The sequence below is a fragment of the Marmota flaviventris genome, chromosome 1 (genome assembly GCF_047511675.1).
Source record: "Marmota flaviventris isolate mMarFla1 chromosome 1, mMarFla1.hap1, whole genome shotgun sequence".
NCBI lineage: Eukaryota > Metazoa > Chordata > Mammalia > Rodentia > Sciuridae > Marmota > Marmota flaviventris.
This window is the reverse complement of record NC_092498.1, coordinates 200,448,178-200,467,499: the sequence shown is the minus strand read 5'-3', so window position 1 is coordinate 200,467,499 and position 19,322 is coordinate 200,448,178. Positions and strand designations below refer to the sequence as shown.

Genomic DNA, 19,322 nt, shown 5'->3' with positions numbered 1-19,322 from the left:
TGTAACCAGTTGCCATTTTCTCTCCTGAAAATGTGCCATTCTGCCACTGCTTAATAGAGAAAGCTTTCTGATCTGTCTGAGGTTCCCATTTTGGTTATTTTTGTTTACAGATTGTATTCCATGCTTTCATTCATACTTGTCCTTACATAGCAAGGGTCACTCCAAGGGCTGCCAATGGGGTTGAGTATAGTTTGGCAAACTGCTCCATAAAGGACCAGAGAGCAAATACTTAAAGACTTTGGAAGCTGTATAGTCTGTCACCACCGCTCAACTCTGCCACTGGTGTGCTTATTGTATGTACCATGGATACATATGGACATGCCCGTGTTCCAATAAAATTTTATGTATACTAAATTTTGAATTTCACAATAATTTGTTATATCAAAAAAATACTATTCTGAGTCAGGTGCAGTGGTTCATGCCTGTAATCCTAGTGACTTGGGAGACAAAAGGATCACAAGTTTGAGGCCAGGCTCAGCAACTTAGCAAGACCATCTTACAATAAAAAGAAAAAAAAAAGTTGGGGATGTGGCTCAGTGGTAAAGCACCCCTGGGTTAAATCCCCAGTACCCTGTACAAAATTCTAATTTTTTTAGCCATTTAAAAGTGCTAAAACAATTCTTAGTCTGTTCATTCTAGGGATAAATCCTGGTTCCACTGTATCTTCACTATCTCCACTAAGCCAAAGAAGTATTGGCCTTGCTACACCTCAGTTATCTCATCAACAAGAAGGAGCAGTGACACTCCCAGGGACTTCTCTGAGAGCCACACAGCCACACACACATCTATGACGATAGATGCATAGAGTAGGGGACTGTTGATGGAGAGTTCTCAGTTGTCTCTGGGCTCCCAGGAAGGGCAAGCCTCCCCTAGCTGACACAGAGCTGCAGACCTGAGAGCCAGAGTGTGACACATTCCCACGTTCCTTCTTCAACAGGTGCTTAGCCTAACCAGGACATAGTTGAGGCACTCTGAATTTGAGAACAAATGAAGTGCAGAACAGGACACAGTGGAGTCTTCCCAAGAGGATGGTACTCACAACATGCCCACTGCATCCCACCTCCCCACCCAGGCTTCAGGGGTGGCCTAGCATGGTCACCTCCCAAACAGGATATCTGAATGGGACAAGGCACTGCAGTCTGCCAAGGAGAGACATCAGGCCCAGCAAGAGCAGGACTACTGTTTTGAGGACAAATGTATTCGTGAGTCAAAAATACCCGAGTTCTCTTATGCTGGGAGAGGAAATGTTAGGGCAACTCCAGTCAGACTAGGATACAGTAACTGCTCTGGTTTTTGCTTCATGCCCTGTGATACAAGGCCAGACAAGGCCCTCTGGTCCTGCCAACCCTCCCTGACCTATCTCCAGGCCATTCCATGCAGGAAATTAACTTGCAGCAGCATTCATTTCCAGAGGAAGCTATAAGGAATGTGGGCCCCTATCATATGTACAGCTTTGGCTTCCCCAAATCTACTCCCATTTGAATGTTTGACAGGAGGAGCTTAGCCGGCAGAACTGCCAGCTTGATTACTTTGCCACGCAGTCTGGTTATTTTTTTCCACTAGGAGAAATTAGGTTGAGACAGCAGATCAGCAGCCAAACAGGATGGAGCCGAAATTTCATTCCCACATTCTTTCAGGATATGATCCTTTGCCCCCTTTTTAAAAAAAAAAAAAAAATGAGGCATTACTTAAAGAAATGATAACCACCCTTTGCAGTTTTCTTCTGCTGAACCAAACTAGCAGTGTTGCAAAATCATGATGTGAATTGAAGTTTTGTTTAATTTTAGTTAAGACATCCCAAAGCTTTTACGCTGTTCCAAGGTACCGTTCTGAGCGATTTACCCAGAACAACTTGTTTGATCTCTCCCAGCAACCAAGAAATAGACACTGTTAGTATCCCCATTTCAAGAGGGGAAACTGAGTCACAGGACTGACTATGCCTAAGTTCACACAACTAGGAAGTGGTGGTGCCTGGATTGGAACCCTGGGTTGTCTGGATCTGACCACTGAGTCAGACAGTGTGGCAGGAACGTTGTTCTCTAGCATCAGCATCACAAGCTCTTGAGTGTCAAAAATGAACTTGGTTCAATCTGATCCCAACAGGTGCTTAGGCTAACCAGGACATAGTTGAGGCACTCTGAATTTGGGAACAAATGAAGTGCAGAACAGGGCACAGTGGACTCTTCCCAAGAGGATGGTACTCACAACCTACCCACTGCATCCGACCTCCCCACCCAGGCTTCAGGGGTGGCCTAGCGTGGTCACCTCCCAAAGAGGATCTCTGAATGGGACAAGGCACTGCAGTCTGCCAAGGAGGGACATCAGATCCAGCTGTGGTGGAAAGGAAGGTCCAGGGGGAAGCTCCGCCCAGGGGATGGGTATGGCCCTAATCCTATAACAAGACCCACCAGGCTCCCCAGCCAACTCTGGGGTTCCTCAGCCAGTGCCAATCCAGGTCTGATAGATTCCAGAGGGATACCTACTGACCCTGGTAGGGATCTTTCCCCAACCTGGGGCAGTCACAGGATCCACAGGATGGAAAGGGTGGCTCTTGGCTGGACAGGCTCACTACCTGGGGTCAGAGGGCTGCATCGTGGCTGGATGTGGGGCTCCCTTTCCAACCTCTATGTCTCTCTCCATGGAGGCAGCAGGCTGGGACCACAGTGACTGACCAGCTGGCAGTGCTGCTTTGACTCTCTCACTGTCCTCTAAAGACCCACCTTGCCATGCTCCCTCCATGAGCAACACAGCATCTTCCCCGACAGGTCCAGGGAAGGAAAAACTGATCCACCTCAGCTCATCAGCCCCATGCCCAACGCCACATTCTCAGTACCAGGTTAGGAATCAGGTGATGGGATTTGAGAGCTATATTAAGAACTACTGCTTACCTAAAAAGCCATCTGTACATCAGTCTAAACTCTAAACACAAAACCAGCAGCCACGAAAAGGAAAATCCACCAGAGCAAGGTAGGTTCCGACTGGGAAAGCTAGAGTGAATTGTCGTCTAAACAGCTTTCACAGAAAGGGCCCAGTGAAACACGGTGAGGGGAAACACTGACCTCCACAAATCCCCAAAAGGCATTCGACTATTCACCCATCCCTGACAATTCTTAACAAAGCAGGAATAAGGAATGCTTTCTCCTATCTCCAGTCAAAGCCAGCATGAGAGCCAGGTGTGGTGGCGCACACCTGTATTCCCAGCAACTCAGGAGGCTAAGGAATGAGGATCAAAAGTTCAAGTCTACCAGGGTGCAGGTGGCACAAGCCTGTAATTCCAGCTGCTTGGGAGGCTGAGGGAGGAGGATTGCAAGTTCAAAGCCAACCTCAGCGAAAGTGAGGCATTAAGCAACTCAAAGAGACCCTGTCTCTAAATAAAATACAAAAAAAGGTGGGGTGGGGGGCTAGGGATGTGGCTCAGTGGTCGAGTGTCCCTGAAAAAAAAAAAAAAAAGTTCAAGACCAACTCAGCAACAGCCAGAACCTAAGCAACTTAGCAATCAAAATAAAATCAAAGTGGCTGAGGATGTGGCTCAGTGGTTAAGCACCCTGAGTTCAGTTTCCAGTATTTAAAAAAAAAAAAAGTCATGGTTGAAACACTAGAAAGAAGAGGAAATGAGAAGACAGAATTCCTTTCATAACAGATGGAAAACCCCAGAGGGTAAAGTGAACAACCACTAGAAGACCATGTTAGTAGGCAATGGTAATGAAATTAAGATATAGTAATAGGCTTATTTAATCCGGTGATCCACCTGGACATATACTGCAAGGGAAGATCCTACTTGTGGTAACCACAAGAAGATGAGGTACCCAGGAATAACCCAACATAAAAATGAAGATCAGCTGAAGAAACATCAAGACGCTTCGGAGAAACACAGACAAATACATATCCTGTTCTTGGATAGAATTACTCTATTTTAAGATGTAATTTTTTTAATCAGTCCACAAAAAATTTAATTTGGCTCCAATAAAATCTCAAAAGGATTTAGGAAGGGGATGGAAGTAACAGCTGACTGTAAATTTCACATAAAAAAATATACAAGAATATCAAGAAAATTCTAAAAAAGAGCAATGAGAAAGACCAAGCCCTACTGGTTATTAACATAAAGTATAAAGTTCAGTAATTAAAACAGTGTGATTCTGGCATATAATTAGACCCTTTCCTGGAACTGAAAAGGGCTGGGAAATAGAAGTGTATATACATAAGGAAATTGGCTAACTGGTAGTATCTGTATACATAAGGAAATGCTATCCGGTAGTATTTCAGATGGGCGGAGGGGGTGGGGTACTGAATCTTCAACAAATGGTGCTGGGACATTTGGGCTGCCATCTGAAAAGAAAAAAAAGTCATTTCACACCTTATCCTTACTCCAAAATAACTTCCAGATGGATCCAAAATTTATGAAAAGCAGGAGAGAATTTTTAAAATAACTCTGAAGCAAAAACGGCCTTTTAAGACAACACACAAACCTAGAAGTCAAAAGATAAAAGCTTGATCATTTCAACAATGTAAAGTTTTTAAAATTTCTGCCCAGCAAAAAAATATACACAAAGCTATTGACAATTGAATTTAAGATTTACACTACAATGAAAGAAAAGACCACTTTCCATAATCTACAAAAATCTCTTTAAATCGTTAGGAAAAAAGACCAAGAACCCAACAGAAAATGGGGTAGCTGGGCATGGTGGTGCACACCTGTCATCCCAGAGCCTCTGGAGGCTAAGGCAGGGGATCATGAGTTCAAAGCCAGCCTCAGCAACTTAGCAAGGCCCTAAGCAACTCGGTGAGACCCTGTCTCAACATAAAATGGGCTGGGGATGTTGCTCAGTGGTTAAGCACCTCTGGGTTCAATTCCCAGTACCTACCCCCAATAAAAAAGAAAATGGGGCAAAGAATATGAACCACTTTGTTGTTGTTTTTAAAGTCTTTTTAGATGAAGGCAGGATTAGAGATAAAACAAAAACCAAAGAAATCATTAACTTTCAGGTTTGTGCAAAGGTAGAGTTAACCACAGAGCTGAGAGGGCCAGCCCTTTAAATTCCTGGGGTACCTCCCTTGCCTCGATAATTAGTTTTCTATTGTTGCATAGCAACCCCTCCCCATAGCAACTCAACACAGGCTGTTCACTTTCTTTCTTAAGGTCAGCAAGAGACTATGAGATTTTTTGCTTTCTTTGAAAAACTCACCTGATTTGGTCAGGGCCATCTAGAGTCACCTCCCTTTTGATTAACTCAAAGTTAACTGATCAGTAACCTGATCCCTGGAGTGATACTCCCTCTTGTTCACAGGTCTCACACTTCAGGGAGGGGGGTTATTGCTAGGTGGGTGGGAATATCGGGAGCCATGATAGAATTGCCTATCACACTTCACCCTAATCTAGATCCTGCTTTTAAATATATGATAAGATGCTTAATGGCACCTTCCAGCATCCGTGACCAGGCAGCTTGTCTCACTGTACTTGACTGTTACCATCTGTAAAACGGGGAGGAGCAAGCATGGCATCCCCCATCTTAGGCCGGAGGACACCCATGAGTATGTGTGGCTTGCAACAGGTATTGCCAGACAGGCGTAAGTACTTTATGAATATTAGCTACCATCATGTTTCCCAGATTGGCAGGGTTCACCAATCTGGACTCCTGTCTGACAGAACATCTGATGTCCTGTGGCCAAACTGCATTGGGTTAGATCCCAGCTCCAACACCAAAGGCTGTGAGACAGTGGGCAGGCTTCTCAGCCCTTCTCTTGTGGTTTGGATATGATATGTCTCCCAAAAGCTCCTGTGTGAGACAGTGCAAGAACACTGATGGAAATAATTGTTATGAGTGTTGACCTAATCTGTGAATTAATCCCCTGATGGGGCTTAGCTGAGTGGTAACTAAAGGCCGGTAGGGTATGGCTGGTAGAGGTAGGTCACTGGGGGCGTGGCTTTTGGGTATATATTTTGTGTCTGGTGAGTGGAGTCTCTACTTCCTGGCCCTGTCCTGAGCTGCTTCCCTCCACCACATTCCTCTGCCATGATATTCTGTCTCACTTTGAGCCCCAAGGAATGGAGCTATGAACTGACACTACTGAAACCGTGAGCCCCTAAATAAACTTTTCCTCCTCTAGTTGTCTTTGTCAGGTCATTTAATCACAGCAGCAAAAAAAAAAAAAAAAAAGCCTACTAAAACACCTCCTAAGCCTGTTTCCCCCTCTGTAGGGTGGCTCCTGCAGGTGCGGGGACGGTGTTAGGCACTGTCAGGCACCATCTTCTGTTCTGGAGTCTAGGTTAACTAGCGGTCAGAAGGCCAGGGTCATGATTGTCTTGTTTTCAACCTCTATGATTGTACGGCGGACTAAGAGAATTGTAGAAAGCCCTGGAATTCTTTTGGGGTATAAAGAAGTGATATTTGAGAAGCAGAGCATAGCAACACTTAGAAAATCATACAAAGACCCTGTAAGTTCACTTGTTCTTTCCTTCATTTAGAAAGTGCTAATCTAAGACCAGCAGAGGGCTTGACTCTGTGCTCGGTGCTGGGGTATGGTATTGAACTAAACAGAGAGAGAGAAAGAGAATGTGTTAACAAATGATTATTTGTAAATAGGATCAGAAAGAAAGCTGTGAATAGGATCTGTGAAAGAGAGCGAACAATGGGGGAGGAGGAGTTACAAGCCAGTCAGAGCAAGGAGGCTCCAGGCCAGGAGGAGAGCAGCTTGTAACTCATGTAGAGGCTCTGTGCCTGGCCTGAGCTGTGCGTTTAGAAACTGACCAAGGCCAGGAGCCGAGGGATGGAGCTGGAGAGGACAGAAGCAGATAGGGTGTGCAGGTCCTTGAGGCCATGAGGACTTGAAGTACTGATAACTAAGACACTGAGAAGACCTTATCTGGTCTTGGCAGGGAATTACACCATCTGACTAGGTTGTGGAAGAGCTGTGCTCTCTGAGCCCAACCACGTGGTCAAACTTCCAAGTTTTCCCTCTAACTTCTAGTGCCATGTGGCTTCCACAGGGCTCTTTCCCATGCCTGCCCTGCCAGGGAGCTAATGACCCCCCCCCCCCCAGGAGCAGCCCTCAACTGCAGACAGGGGATTTTACCACCTGCACTGGGATGGTGGCAGCCCAGACCATCTGTCCCACAGGCAGAGGTGCAGAATGACTTCTATGCTTTAACATTACCAGCTCACAGCCTGCCAGAATTCTCCCGCTCACCCACCCAGTCCAGCCATCATGTGTCCTCTTGGAGGAGAAGAAAGAAATAAAAAGAGAGAGAGAGAGAGAGAAAGAAAGAAAGAGAGAGAGAAAGAAAGAAAGAGAGAGAGAGAAGAAAGAAAGAAAGAAAGAAAGAAAGAAAGAAAGAAAGAAAGAAAGAAAGAAAGAAAGAAAGAAAGAAAGAAAGAAAGAGAAAGAAAGAAAGAAAGAGGAAAGGAAAGGAAGAAAGAAAGAAAAAGGATAGATAATGTCAAATCCCCCAGCAAGTCCCAAGTCCTCCTTCCTGGCCTGAGTAGAGAGCCCCTTGGCTCCCCTGAAGATAGATCTGTTAGTGTAGCAGAATGAAGGTCACGGCTCCTCCCAGCCATAGCTTGGCTGTGCAGTCACCATCTTAACTTTTCCAAGACTCTAAGACAAGGACTCCACCTTCCACCAGAGAGACTGCAACTGTGGCTGTAGATGGCCAGAACTCGTTGAGCCACCTCCTCCTTATAAGCACAGCACACATGCACACACACTCCACGCCCACTTTGTTCATTATGTGAGAAATAGAAAAGCCCTGCGGCTCATTTTCAAAATATAGCCTTAATTGGATCCAATTGTAGCCATTTTAATTATCCCCCTTCCCTTTGCCTGCCCCAATTTTAAATTAGCCAATCGAGTAGATTATGACCTGAGCTCCTCCAATCAGGGTGAAGGGCAGCGCTGGGTTAGGGACTGCCTGTTAGGTGCGTTTGCTGACCAGGTTTTAATAGCCAGCAAGAGGGCAAAAACTTGCCTTGCCTATCCACTTTAGAGCACGTGTTTGATTTCTTGCGGCACCTGGGTATTTCTAACAATTAAAGTACAACTGATTTCTCGCTGATCCATTTAGACGTAATGGGTTTTCTCTTAGTCAAACCTCTTCCTTCGAAATAGCATGGGGTAAGGTGGGAGGATATTCCACTCCCTATGAGTGCTTTATCTTTCCCAAAGAAACTAGTTGCTTAATTGAGAGCACAGTCCTGGTCATGTTGGCCAGTTGAAACATATCTTTGACTTATTCATCACGAGTAGCAGAAGCTATTAGTGCCCCACGCATACACCCTGGGCACTCACCGTTCCCCAGGCAGGCTCCAGTGCTTTCTATGATAAACACCTGCAGTTTTCTGCCTTGACCATCCTCTGCCTGCAGGAGCATGATCTCTTAGTGTGTGCTTGTACATGCTGCCAGTCCTGGGAAGTCAATGCCCCCAGGAGTGGTTTCAACCAATGACAGTTAAATATTAGAGGACAAATAGCCCAGATTCCTTGGCCTTTGATGGGACAACTCTGAAGCACCTTCTGCGTACTTCCTCTGAGGACCCAGGAGGATTGAGCCCCAGTGGGGCCATGTCTGACTGCCGTAGGGAGTGCAGGGGGTGAATGGTGTACACATATGTGTGCCTGTGGGCGCATAAAGTTTGTGCATAAGTGTACAATATGCGCTTTGGGGAGGAGTGTGTGTGATTGATCTGATGACTGTCCAATAAATATTCACTCCTCCTTCTGTTCTGGGCAGAGTGTACTTCTCTTCTCTGATATTGGGCTTGGCCATTCACTTGCTTTGGCCAAAAGTCTATTAACAGATGTGACACTGACAGTGCTTTTGCAGTCTGGTTGAGCTCTTGAACTTCAGTTCTCATGAGAAGAGTTTGCTTGTGGTAGTGTCATTCCTTCTACCTGGCCCCAGAATGGAGAAATAAAGAACAAACCTCAAACCAACCCGCAGCTGGGAGCCAACCTCAGTTGAGCCCAAGTGACCCACAGACCCTGGAGTAAGAAAAAAAAAAAAGAAGCTGGTGTTTTAAGCCTTTGGATTTTGGGGAACTTTGTTATCAAGCATTATTTCAGCAGTCACTGATAATTACAAAGTGCTATGTGGGATTTGTGAAGCATACGTTATGGATCGTGGGCATGTGGAGATGTGTGAGTGTGGTGCATGTATATTCCATGTCCAGGCAAATGGTATGTTGTGACACACAGAAACAGAAAAAATAAGGATTATATAGAATAAAACCAAACCAATGAGTATGTATACCCACCCCAGAGTGGGCTGCATGTAGGTTCATACCCAGCTCGGGGTCAGAAGGTATCTCAGGTTCCTGGCAGAGAAGCCCACAATCTGCAGCCCTGCCAGTGGCTTCTAGGAAAGTGGTGTCAGCCAGACAGGGGTGTTTGACTTGACTGTTGTCCAGCAAACCCGGGAAGAGGTGGCACAAGCCCAGCTGGGTTGTGTCTGACCACACAACCAACCTGTGTGTGCCTTGGCTGCAGAGACTTCTGTCCCCACAGCAGGGCTTGGCAGCAAGGAAGACGCTCATGCTGCAACCTGGGAGATGAACAGAGGGACTCTGTGTGGAGCAGAAAGCAGCCTCAAACACATGATTGGGACTGGGCCTCTGCATGGAGCTGTGCCTCAGATCCGAGGCCCCAGGGACTCCCTGCAAGTGTCCCCTTTTCCTGCCCTCATGCATGGCCAGCTGAATAGGGACCCTGCAATGAAGAGAGCTCTTGAGTTCCATCATCCAGGCTGCACCTCAGTCCAGCAGCTGTGACCCTAGGCAAGTAACTGACCCTATCTGGGCTCAATTTCTCAACTTTAAAATAGAGATAAATGTAGTATCTCATTTGCAAGTGACTTAATCCCTGACAAGTGTTGGGCTCGCTGCCTGCTGATGGTTGAGTGTGTACCCTCCAGGTACTGCATTAAGTGCATTAAAGTATGTTACAGAAAGGATTTCACGTGCAGAAACTGTATAATGTCTGTGTTACCATCTGACTTAGGCTGGGCTCCCCCAGAGACAGAGCTTGAGACAAAGATTCAACTGAAAGCAATTTATTTGTGAGCTAACTCTAAGACACATAAGTAGAAAACTTATACAAGATAAGATAGACAAGATAAGATAAGACAAGATAGGGAAAGCCAGCCTTACCCCTAGTGATAATTGGGCTTCAATCCTGTTGGAGACTCTGAGATGTGCAGAACATGCACATGGGGCATTTACACCAACTCCCATCAGTCATGGTTGAGGGCTGCCTCAGGAGGTGGCATGGCCAGCTTTTTCCCCTATTTACCTGGGAATGTCCCAGTTCCAGCATGGAGAGTCCTATGACCCGGGAAACCCACCCCAACCTGGATGGATGGTCACATCCCCTGGAGAGCACTAATTTCCCAGCACTTCCAGGGTGTCACACACTGGCCAGAGCCGGCTGCAGGGCCCAGAGCAAGTCAGAAGATAGAACTGCTGACATGTAGGAGATACTATGTACTAAAATGGCCAGGCCTGAGAGGATGAGGATGGGATACCCAATCCCATCGTGGAGGTGAGAACAATGAGGTTGGGAGAGGTGAAGTAATCTGCTCAGTTCACATGGTGGCAAGTGGCCTTGGGCACAGGGGTTTAGCCCAAGTCTATGCGATACTGAAGCCCGTGCTCCTGATTGTCAGGCTCCATGACTCCTCCTCCACAAAACAGCTGTGGAACACAGACTGGAGGAACAGGAAGGACTACAGGGAATTGGCCAATCTGTGACTAGAAGCATCTACAGGTCTGCTATATTCAAGGGGCCACAGAGGCAGGAGGAGCTGGATGTTAGACCATGAGGAGGTGGGGCCCGTGGCCAAAAGGACAGTATAGCAGCCTCCAGCTACTCAGCTCGGGCTGATCCTGACCTATGGAAATGGAGGCCCAGTGTAAGTAAACAACCCTGAATTTTAAAGAAAGCTAGATTTTTATGGGAAATCTCCAAAGTATTATGTGTCATCTAAGAATATTTGTGTGTGTGTGTGTGTGTGTGTGTGTGTGTCTGTGTGTTGCTGGGGATTGAATCCAGGGCCTTGTGCATGCGAGGCAAGCACTCTACCAACTGAGATATATCCCCAGTCCTCATCTAAGAATTTTCTAACCAACCAAATATGGCATATTTGTCCCTGGCTACCTGGCTGTGACCCTGAATCTTGTCCTATGGCCAGTCTACTCATCTCCATAGGTGAACCTAAGAGCTAGTGTTGACCTTTATCTTCAATAAAGGTCTCTACAGAAATAGGGACTTGACCCAGTGTGCATGTACTGCACATGTCCACCTTTGCTGAGCTTTATTTGATTTTTGTCTATGTTTCTTTCCAGCTGTGTCTCTGCATGTGTGAGTCCACAACTGACTCCCAGCTTACAAAAACTGAGACCAGCCACAATGGTAACAGGCCAGTTAATAAAGAGCTGAAGCCCTCAGCAACTTAGGGAGGCCCTAAGCAATTAGTGAGACCCTGTCTCAAAATAAAAAATAAAAAGGGCTGGGGATGTGGCTCAGTGGTTAAGTACCCCTGGGTTCAATCCCTGGTACCATAGATAGATAGATAGACAGACAGACAGACTCCCCAGTTAGATCCCATGCCCTAAGAGCCCAACCTTCCCTAGGATCCCCATTCTTCCCTTCAACACAACAACACCAGGGCATGGCAGGGACCACAGGCACTCTTGTGCCCACACTGAACTGCTATTACCCTTTATCTCTCTCCTCCTATTCTCTTTGCCTCTGTCTCTCTTGTTTCTTCCTCTTTCTTTTATTAAACTATACAAAACCATCTTGAATCATTGTTGATTCAAAGATATGCAGTTATAAACAGTGGCATGCTGGTAAACAGTTAACAACCCATTCTCTAGGAGTAAAAGATAGTCTGATCTGTAGCATTGGTTAATTTCTGTGGTGTACATATTCATACACTGACAAACCAGGACCAGGGGAAGAGTTACCTACCTGCAGAAGGAAGTCAAAGAGTGCCAGGCGTGCCCACTCCCCACGGTGGATGCCCAGGCACGAGGCCTGGCCTGGCCAGTTGCAGCCACGTGCCAGCAGGGCCTGATACTGCAGCCAGCCCAAAGCCAGAGAGTTCTGGTCTTCATCTGGGTCACCCAGGTGCTGCACATCAGGTGCCCACCAAATGACAGGCCTTGTGCCACCGTCCGTATAGCGATAGGGCAGCAGGGGACTGTGGAAGCGCCGGGCCACAGCAGGCAGGCTCCGGCGAAGACCCAGCACACGGTCCACGTGGAAGGAAAGGACTTCGAACAGGTCCCCAGGCCTCTTGATCAGACCACAGAGCCCCTGGGAGCAGAGTTGGCTGAAGCTGGGAGGAGACATGTCCTGAAGGGTACCCCGGGCAGAGAAGCCAACCTGCAGCACCTGCCCATGGGCGGGGACCCTGGCTTTGCCCACCACCTCTCCCTGGGCCAACATCCGAAGGGTCTGCACATCATGTTCTGTGAGCCATGGGGGAACCTGCCCAGCAGTCTTTGGGCTGGCCAAGAGCCCAGGAGTCTTCGCATCACACCATATGGACATCTGCAGCTCCCCAACAGAGTTAGGCCACTGATGAGCCCCCAAGCCTGGGGTGTTGTCCTCTGTTTGTCCCCCACCAGTTGAGATTCTGTCTTCAGTTCCCAGCAGCTGATCCCTGCCTGCCGCTGGAGCGGATGGGAGGGTCAGTGCAGCAGTAGGTCTCCAGGCTGGAAGAGCTGCCCCGTTGCTCCCTGTGAGTGGATTGACCAGGAAACCCATCTCTCTCCATGTCTCCTTGTTGGGGCTGCTGTGCCAGGGGTGTCCCAGGGCTTTGATTCCTACATCTCTGACTTCATGCTCCCCCAGAAGCATAAGATGCTGGGTACTGACTCTCAGATCTCTTGCCAAAGCAATGGCCCTCTTGGCCCTCCCCAAATGCCTGGTGTCCCCTTCTGGGGACTGCGTCCTTCTGTCCATTTGCCCTCTGTGGCCTTGCTTCTCAGCACAGGCCAAGATGGAATTCCTTGGCGAAGCCCGGCCTCTCCAGAATCCCATGTTCCTTGCTCGCTGTCTCCGGCTGGAGCTCAGAGCTTGGCGAATGTGGGGCCCAGGGGTGCCAGTCTCCCCCTGGGGATCCATAGGACCAGGGTCTGGGCCGGCAGCTAGATGCTCTGGGGGGAAGCGGTTAACAGCCACCACAGACAGGATCATCAAGAGGCAGAATGCCATCGCTGAGCGCCTCTTGCCACGCAGCCTTCTCCAGAGCCAAGATGCCTGGGGGATGGGGTGGGAAAAGATAGTTTAAGACTGGGAAAGACATCAGCCCCAACCCACAAAACCACGGCGACAGTGAACAAAGGAGCATCCTAGGTGCAGGGAAGAGTGAAGAAATAGTAGCCCAGGTGGAGGGACAGCTAGCTGCTCTCGAGAGAGAGCAAAGTCCGGGCAGCTTGGCTTGCCCTTACCTTCCGCAGGCCTTTGCAGAAAACACCTGCACACAGGCTTGGGCTTCTCCTCAGCCTCCCCTCTGGGTTAGCCACCGTACAACGCTGGCCATCATGCCCCACAAGGGAATTTTCCACATCTGTGTCCTCCACTAAGTGCTGGGAGCCCCTCTGCTCCCATCTCCATGTGATTCCATGGGCCCTCTCGAGAGACTTCTAAGTGTCCCCCACTAGTATGCTCATCCTCCTTTCCAGGGCACATGGCCATCCAGTGAAAGATGACTTTGCCCCACCTCCGTGGCCAGTTGCCATGGCCATGTGACAAAGTCCTTACCTTTGGCATGAGCGCCAACCACTCTGCCTGTGCCACCTGTTTCAAAGGAAGTTGGCTGCCGTGGCCTTTCTCTGTCCCTTTTCTGGCCTACTGGCACTTGAATGTGGCAGTATCAACTCTGTACACTTTAGCAAGTGCACACCCAGGGGCAGTGACCAGCACATGTTTCCTAGACCAGCAGCCTCAGTATCTCCTGGGAACTGATCAGAAATGTGGATTCTCAGGCCCTGAGAAACTGAGGTGACTCCATTTTTGAGAAACCAGCTTCTACCTCAAGGCCTGTCCAGAGGGAGAGGGCGTGACCCTTGTCCTTAGAAAAACCCATAGACTGCCCCTAGGCACATACCCACCCTGCTGAGTTGTTTGTCTGTAAATAACAGGAGAGATCTGCAGAGCCAGGTGTCCCTGACTCAGTTAGACTAGGTGAGAACCCATAGCAACCCCCTAGCAACCACCAATCGGCATGAGACAGGGAAAATACCTGAAATGCCAGGTGACCCTCCCAGTAGTTTCGGTGATTGATAACACATTAGGAAACCGTGTATTTTAGCGTGTACACCCATCAGTTCAAATTTATCCACCTCTTGAAATCACCAATCACCCCTACCCAACTTGTTCCCGCCAAGTGAATATGTTAATCAATGTTAAGAGTTGTTTGATTTCCCCATGGTGTGAAATGATTTGCTGTGTGATGTTGTGACGCATAGAGTATCCCCAAAAAACCTATAAATCCTCACTGAACTAAGGGCCAGGACTCACTCCTCGGGACCGCTGCGTCAGAAACGGTTGTGAGTCCAGGCTCCAGCTTGCAATAAAGACTCTTGTGTGATTGCATTGGATTCGGCTCCTGGGGTTCTACTGGGGTCCCACGAATCTGGCATTACAACCCTACTCCAAAAGCACTGAACCAGAAGTGGGCCCAGCATCCTGGGTTTTCCCAACTTCCCCCTATGACAGATGCCAGCTCAGGTCTGAGCACCACAGCTCTAAGGCAGCGTAGAGCCACTGGAAAGGGAAGGAATATGGGTTCCTGCAAGGCCAAGTAGGAGCAGAGCTGCCAGGAGCTGTCTGAGGCATCTACTGTGAGGTCTCTATTCCCATGAGTATTTCTTTTAATGACACCTGCCAGCAGAGCACTCATATATAGTGAGAATCAATGACTATGTGGTGACTGAATGAATAAAAAAAAAAAAAAATGTAGCCCACATCACAAAAACTCTCCCCAGATTAAATATACTTATTGCATTTGCCAGATTCTTCTCAGAGAGTTTTGATACTACGTGAAATATGGGACAAGTTTCTGGAATGCATAGAAAACTAGGCACAAAGTAGACAGAATTTAAAAATCTCCCTTAGGGCTGGGGATGTGGCTCAAGTGGTAGCACGCTCGCCTGGCATGCGTGCGGCCCAGGTTCAATCCTCAGCACCACATACAAACAAAAATGTTGTGCCCGCCGAAAACTAGAAAAAATAAATATTAAAATTCTCTCTCTCTTTAAAAAAAATTATTAAAAAAATCTCCCTTAAAGAGGAAACCAGGCCAACAGAACAAACCCTGCTCCATTTTTCTCATGTATGTGCTCACTGTTCTGAAAAGTCCCTTTGTGGGTGACAAAAGGGGATTGTTCGGGATCAGTTCTGCAGTGAATGTCCAGCATCAATAGACTCCCAGTTTCTCTCAAAAGTGCCAGTTCTGTCCCCCACAATCCACCCCAGCAGCAACATTTGTCCAGGCCCCCTGACCCCGGACCAAAGCTGATGGGGTGGTCCTGGACCCTGACCAGTTCTGGGCCAACAAATCCTCGCCCCTGTCCTCAGCCCTGGGAACTTGGAATTGTGGTAAGGTTGACTTGCTCTGCTCATCAAATGAAAGTAGGGGCCCGTGGCCACCCAGCAAGTATGACAGCAGTTGGTCTGTTCTGTCGAGAGCCAGACTGCAGGGAGAGAGAAGGGAGGACTTCTACAGACAACCAGTGACAGAAACAGAAGGGAGCCTGGCCAGCTTCCTGGAGCTGCAGGCCCAGTCCTGAGCCTGGCCCTTGGGAGCTGCACTTACTGCCTGGACTCCATGGGACTCAGCAAATCCAATGTAACCCATCCTCTCTGTACTGGAGCCATGGACCTGTAGCACTCCTGCTACAGGCAACCAAAAAGGCCTCATAAGATCATCTCAGAGGTCCCTTCCCTGTGCAATGAAGAGCATCCCCAGCCTCCCTGAGTCACCATTAGGCCCTCCACTTCCCTTCAACCATGTGACCTGGAGGAATGGCCCCCGGATGCGTTTTCCTTTTTGTCTGTTTTCAGTCTCTTTCTGAGCCAGTGGCAGTTTCTACAGGAACGAAATACATTCTCTTCTCAGCACCCTGAACATCAGAAGATGAGCAAAAGGAAGTGGGAAAGCCTCAGAATATCCCACGGCCCCCTCCTGCCTCCAGTTCCTCCACACTCATGCCTTCCCTGTCCCAGGTCTTCCTGTCTTTTGGAAATGAGGCCAACATCTCCCTCTCACCACCCCAGGGCTGGTGCATTAATGTCTTGTGGACCCTCTTCATGCCGGATACCTTGGCTGCAGGGAGCCAGTGTATAGTGTTAGGGAGAAAAGGAGTCAGCAGAGGCAGTGTGTGTTGGCTGCCTGACCTCACTCTCTGGACCAGCCTCCCTCACTACAAAGGGCCAGCTTGGATGGAATGACCCTAAGGGCTCCTTCCCCACAATAGCCAGTGATTCCAATTCAGGTGGACACTGGAAGTGGACTGACCCACATGTGGGCCCTCATGGACCTTCCCCTGACCCACCCACCCCTGATAAGCATCTACAGCAGAGCAAAGCTAGACATGAGGAACCCCAACACCAACACCCCCTAAGGCAATTTGGGTCCTTGAGGGATACCTTGAGGGGAGAAGGAGCCTGGAGATTTTCCTTGAAAATGTGTGGTCCTAAAAAAACTGTGCTCCCCAAACCTGGATTTCACCAGAATCTTTTCCTTCTTACTGGAGATGCATTAGAAAAATGGTTTTCAAACTTACTAAGGGAGTTGCATCATGGTCGACCTCGAAGCAGGAGTTTAAGAGAGGACTCTGTGTGCTGTGCACTCATCCCCCCGACACACACACACACACACACATTTTACCAAAATAGCTTCTGTTTCTTACCAGGCTAAAAGGTAGCATTGTCCACTCAGATACCTAAACCAGAAGCCTGACCTTCATTCCACACCTTCTTCTGCCCCATATACCCAAGCACACTTTTTCCTTCTACACATCTCTTCAGTCAGTCCATTTCTCACTGTGCTGACTTGACTGAATCAAGGACACTGGCAACAGCCAACAGCCCCCTGATTGGTCTCTGTGCCAAACTCCCGCTCTTCTGTGATCCACTCTCTGCAGCTGGGTTACACCCTCAGAGCTCTTTAGAGAAAGTGTGCATGCCTCAGTGCTCCAGCCATCTTGAGCTTCTTCTAATTCTGGACAGAGGCATCCTGTCTCCACACCTTCACACCTACTGTTCCTTTAATCCAGGACATTCCTCTCCTGCCTGCTATTCTTCAGGTCTCAGCTTAGACCCGTCCCCTGGAAGTCTTCCCTGGAGGCCCCTCCACGGGTTGGACACCCTCTCTGTGTGCTCCCGTAATTCATTGCTCCTCCCAGGCACAACACTTTTCACTCTTTGTTCGGTATTTTATCATTTAACAGTCATCTCTCCCAATGGATGGGTTGATTCAGGTCGACAAGACCCTGACCCACTTGTCATTGCATCTCAGGACTGGCACAGTGCCTGGGACACAGGAAGCTCTCTATGAAATGAGCTTCAGATAAGAGGGGTTATCAGGGAGATGCAAACACTGTTCCCTGGCTAACCTGATGGCCAAGGGGACTCCTCCAATCCTAAGGTACTCAGATTCGTTTCAAACAGATGTGGTTTGACACACAGACATAAAAATGATTGGGATGAAAGAAGTTTTTATTAAACTCAAGGTCCCCTAGAAACAGGAGGCATGGCATGCCACAAAGGGCTACAAGGTGAAGCACAGACAGGGAGAAAAACAGGCAGAGAGAGAGACGGGTGGCCCCTGGAAGAATAGGGAAAGAAAGGAAGGAAGCTGAGCAGGTTCAGGGCTGCATGACTAATTTCCTCTGGCTTTGGGCTACAGGTGTGTGGTTCCCCTTGATCCTGGGGGAGTTGAGGGATGGGAATAGTGTCCCAGACTGCAGACGCCTGATAGAAGGAGCAGGTGAGGATATGGACCCAGGATTGGTTGGTTCACGTATGAAGTCACACTCAGAGGCAAGTCTGTATACTACTATATCTAGGAATTACCTAACACTACAAAAACAGGACCTTCCTGAGCAGCAAGGCCTTGGAGAGCAGAGCATCAAGAATATAGAAAAGAGGAAATCAAAGTTATCATACTCATGTTACATCCCCAGCAGACAATCCTCCTGCACAACATCAGATGCCACCTCAAGGCCTGAATCACTCTCTGCCTTCTTGCAGGAGAAATTAATGCCTTTTGGGCTGGGGATGTGGCTCAAGCGGTAGCGCGCTCGCCTGGCATGCGTGCGGCCCGGGTTCGATCCTCAGCACCACATACAAACAAAGATGTTGTGTCCGCCGAAAACTAAAAAATAAATATTAAAATTCTCTCTCTCTCTCTCTCTTAAAAAAAAAAAAAAGAAAGAAAGAAAGAAATGCCTTTTGTGAAAACTTTAAGTCACTAGGAGACAAAAGTCGGCCTCCATCCTTCAGAGAGACAATTCTGAGAGGCACTCTGTATGGTATAACCCCGGGTCCTCAGTGGAACCAAACCTGATCAAGCAATGAATATCATCCCTAAGATGCCTTTATCTGATAACCATTTTGAAGTCAGAGTCCAAAGTTTTGTCCAGGTCAGATATCTTTTTAATTTGGTTTTCTTACCATTTTAAAAACACACACAAGTAAAGCATGCATATAGAAAAAATTGCCTATGACAAATCCAAATAATACTATGAAATTGGAGCCAAGAGTGAACATCTGCTTCCCCTACCCAGAAGGAGCCACAGTTAGCCATTTGAGGATACATCTCTCCAGGCCTTTCTTTTCCCTGCGTTACAATATAGGCCTCCATCACAGTGTATCAGTTTCCTGTAGCTGCTGTAACAAATTATACAGATCTGACCACTTAAGACAACAGAAGTGTATATCCTCACAGTTCTGGAAGCCAAGTTTCACATCAGTTTCATAGTCAAAACCAAGGTGTTGGCAATTCCCTTTTTTTTTTTTTTTCATAACAAATAATGCTGCATGGAATATCTGTTACACATCTCTCCAGGGAAAATCCTGATTATTTCCATAGAGGAGACACTAAGAAAGGAAGTTGTTGGGTCCCGTTCCACTGTATGGCAGTTATTATCTCCTTTAATCTGCACAACCACCTATGGAAATTGGAATTATTTAATTCCTATTTTGCAGCTGAGAAAACAAAAAAGTCCAGAGAGCTAATGTTTGCCTAGGGTCACAGAGTTGGCAGGAATACCAATATTCTAAATCAATACTGCAGGGGAAAATGGCCATGGAATGCT

At 47.7% G+C, this 19,322-nt stretch overlaps 1 protein-coding gene across 1 annotated transcript in view; it reads right to left on the bottom strand.

The window, feature by feature from the left end:
* The window catches only part of Gask1a (golgi associated kinase 1A), a 57,393-nt gene that overhangs the window by 8,162 nt on the left and 29,909 nt on the right, over positions 1 to 19,322 (bottom strand). The window contains exon 2 of the mRNA XM_027932088.2: positions 11,962 to 13,257. Coding sequence (XP_027787889.2) covers positions 11,962 to 13,257 — 1,296 coding nt within the window. The remainder of the gene's footprint in view (positions 1 to 11,961; positions 13,258 to 19,322) is intronic.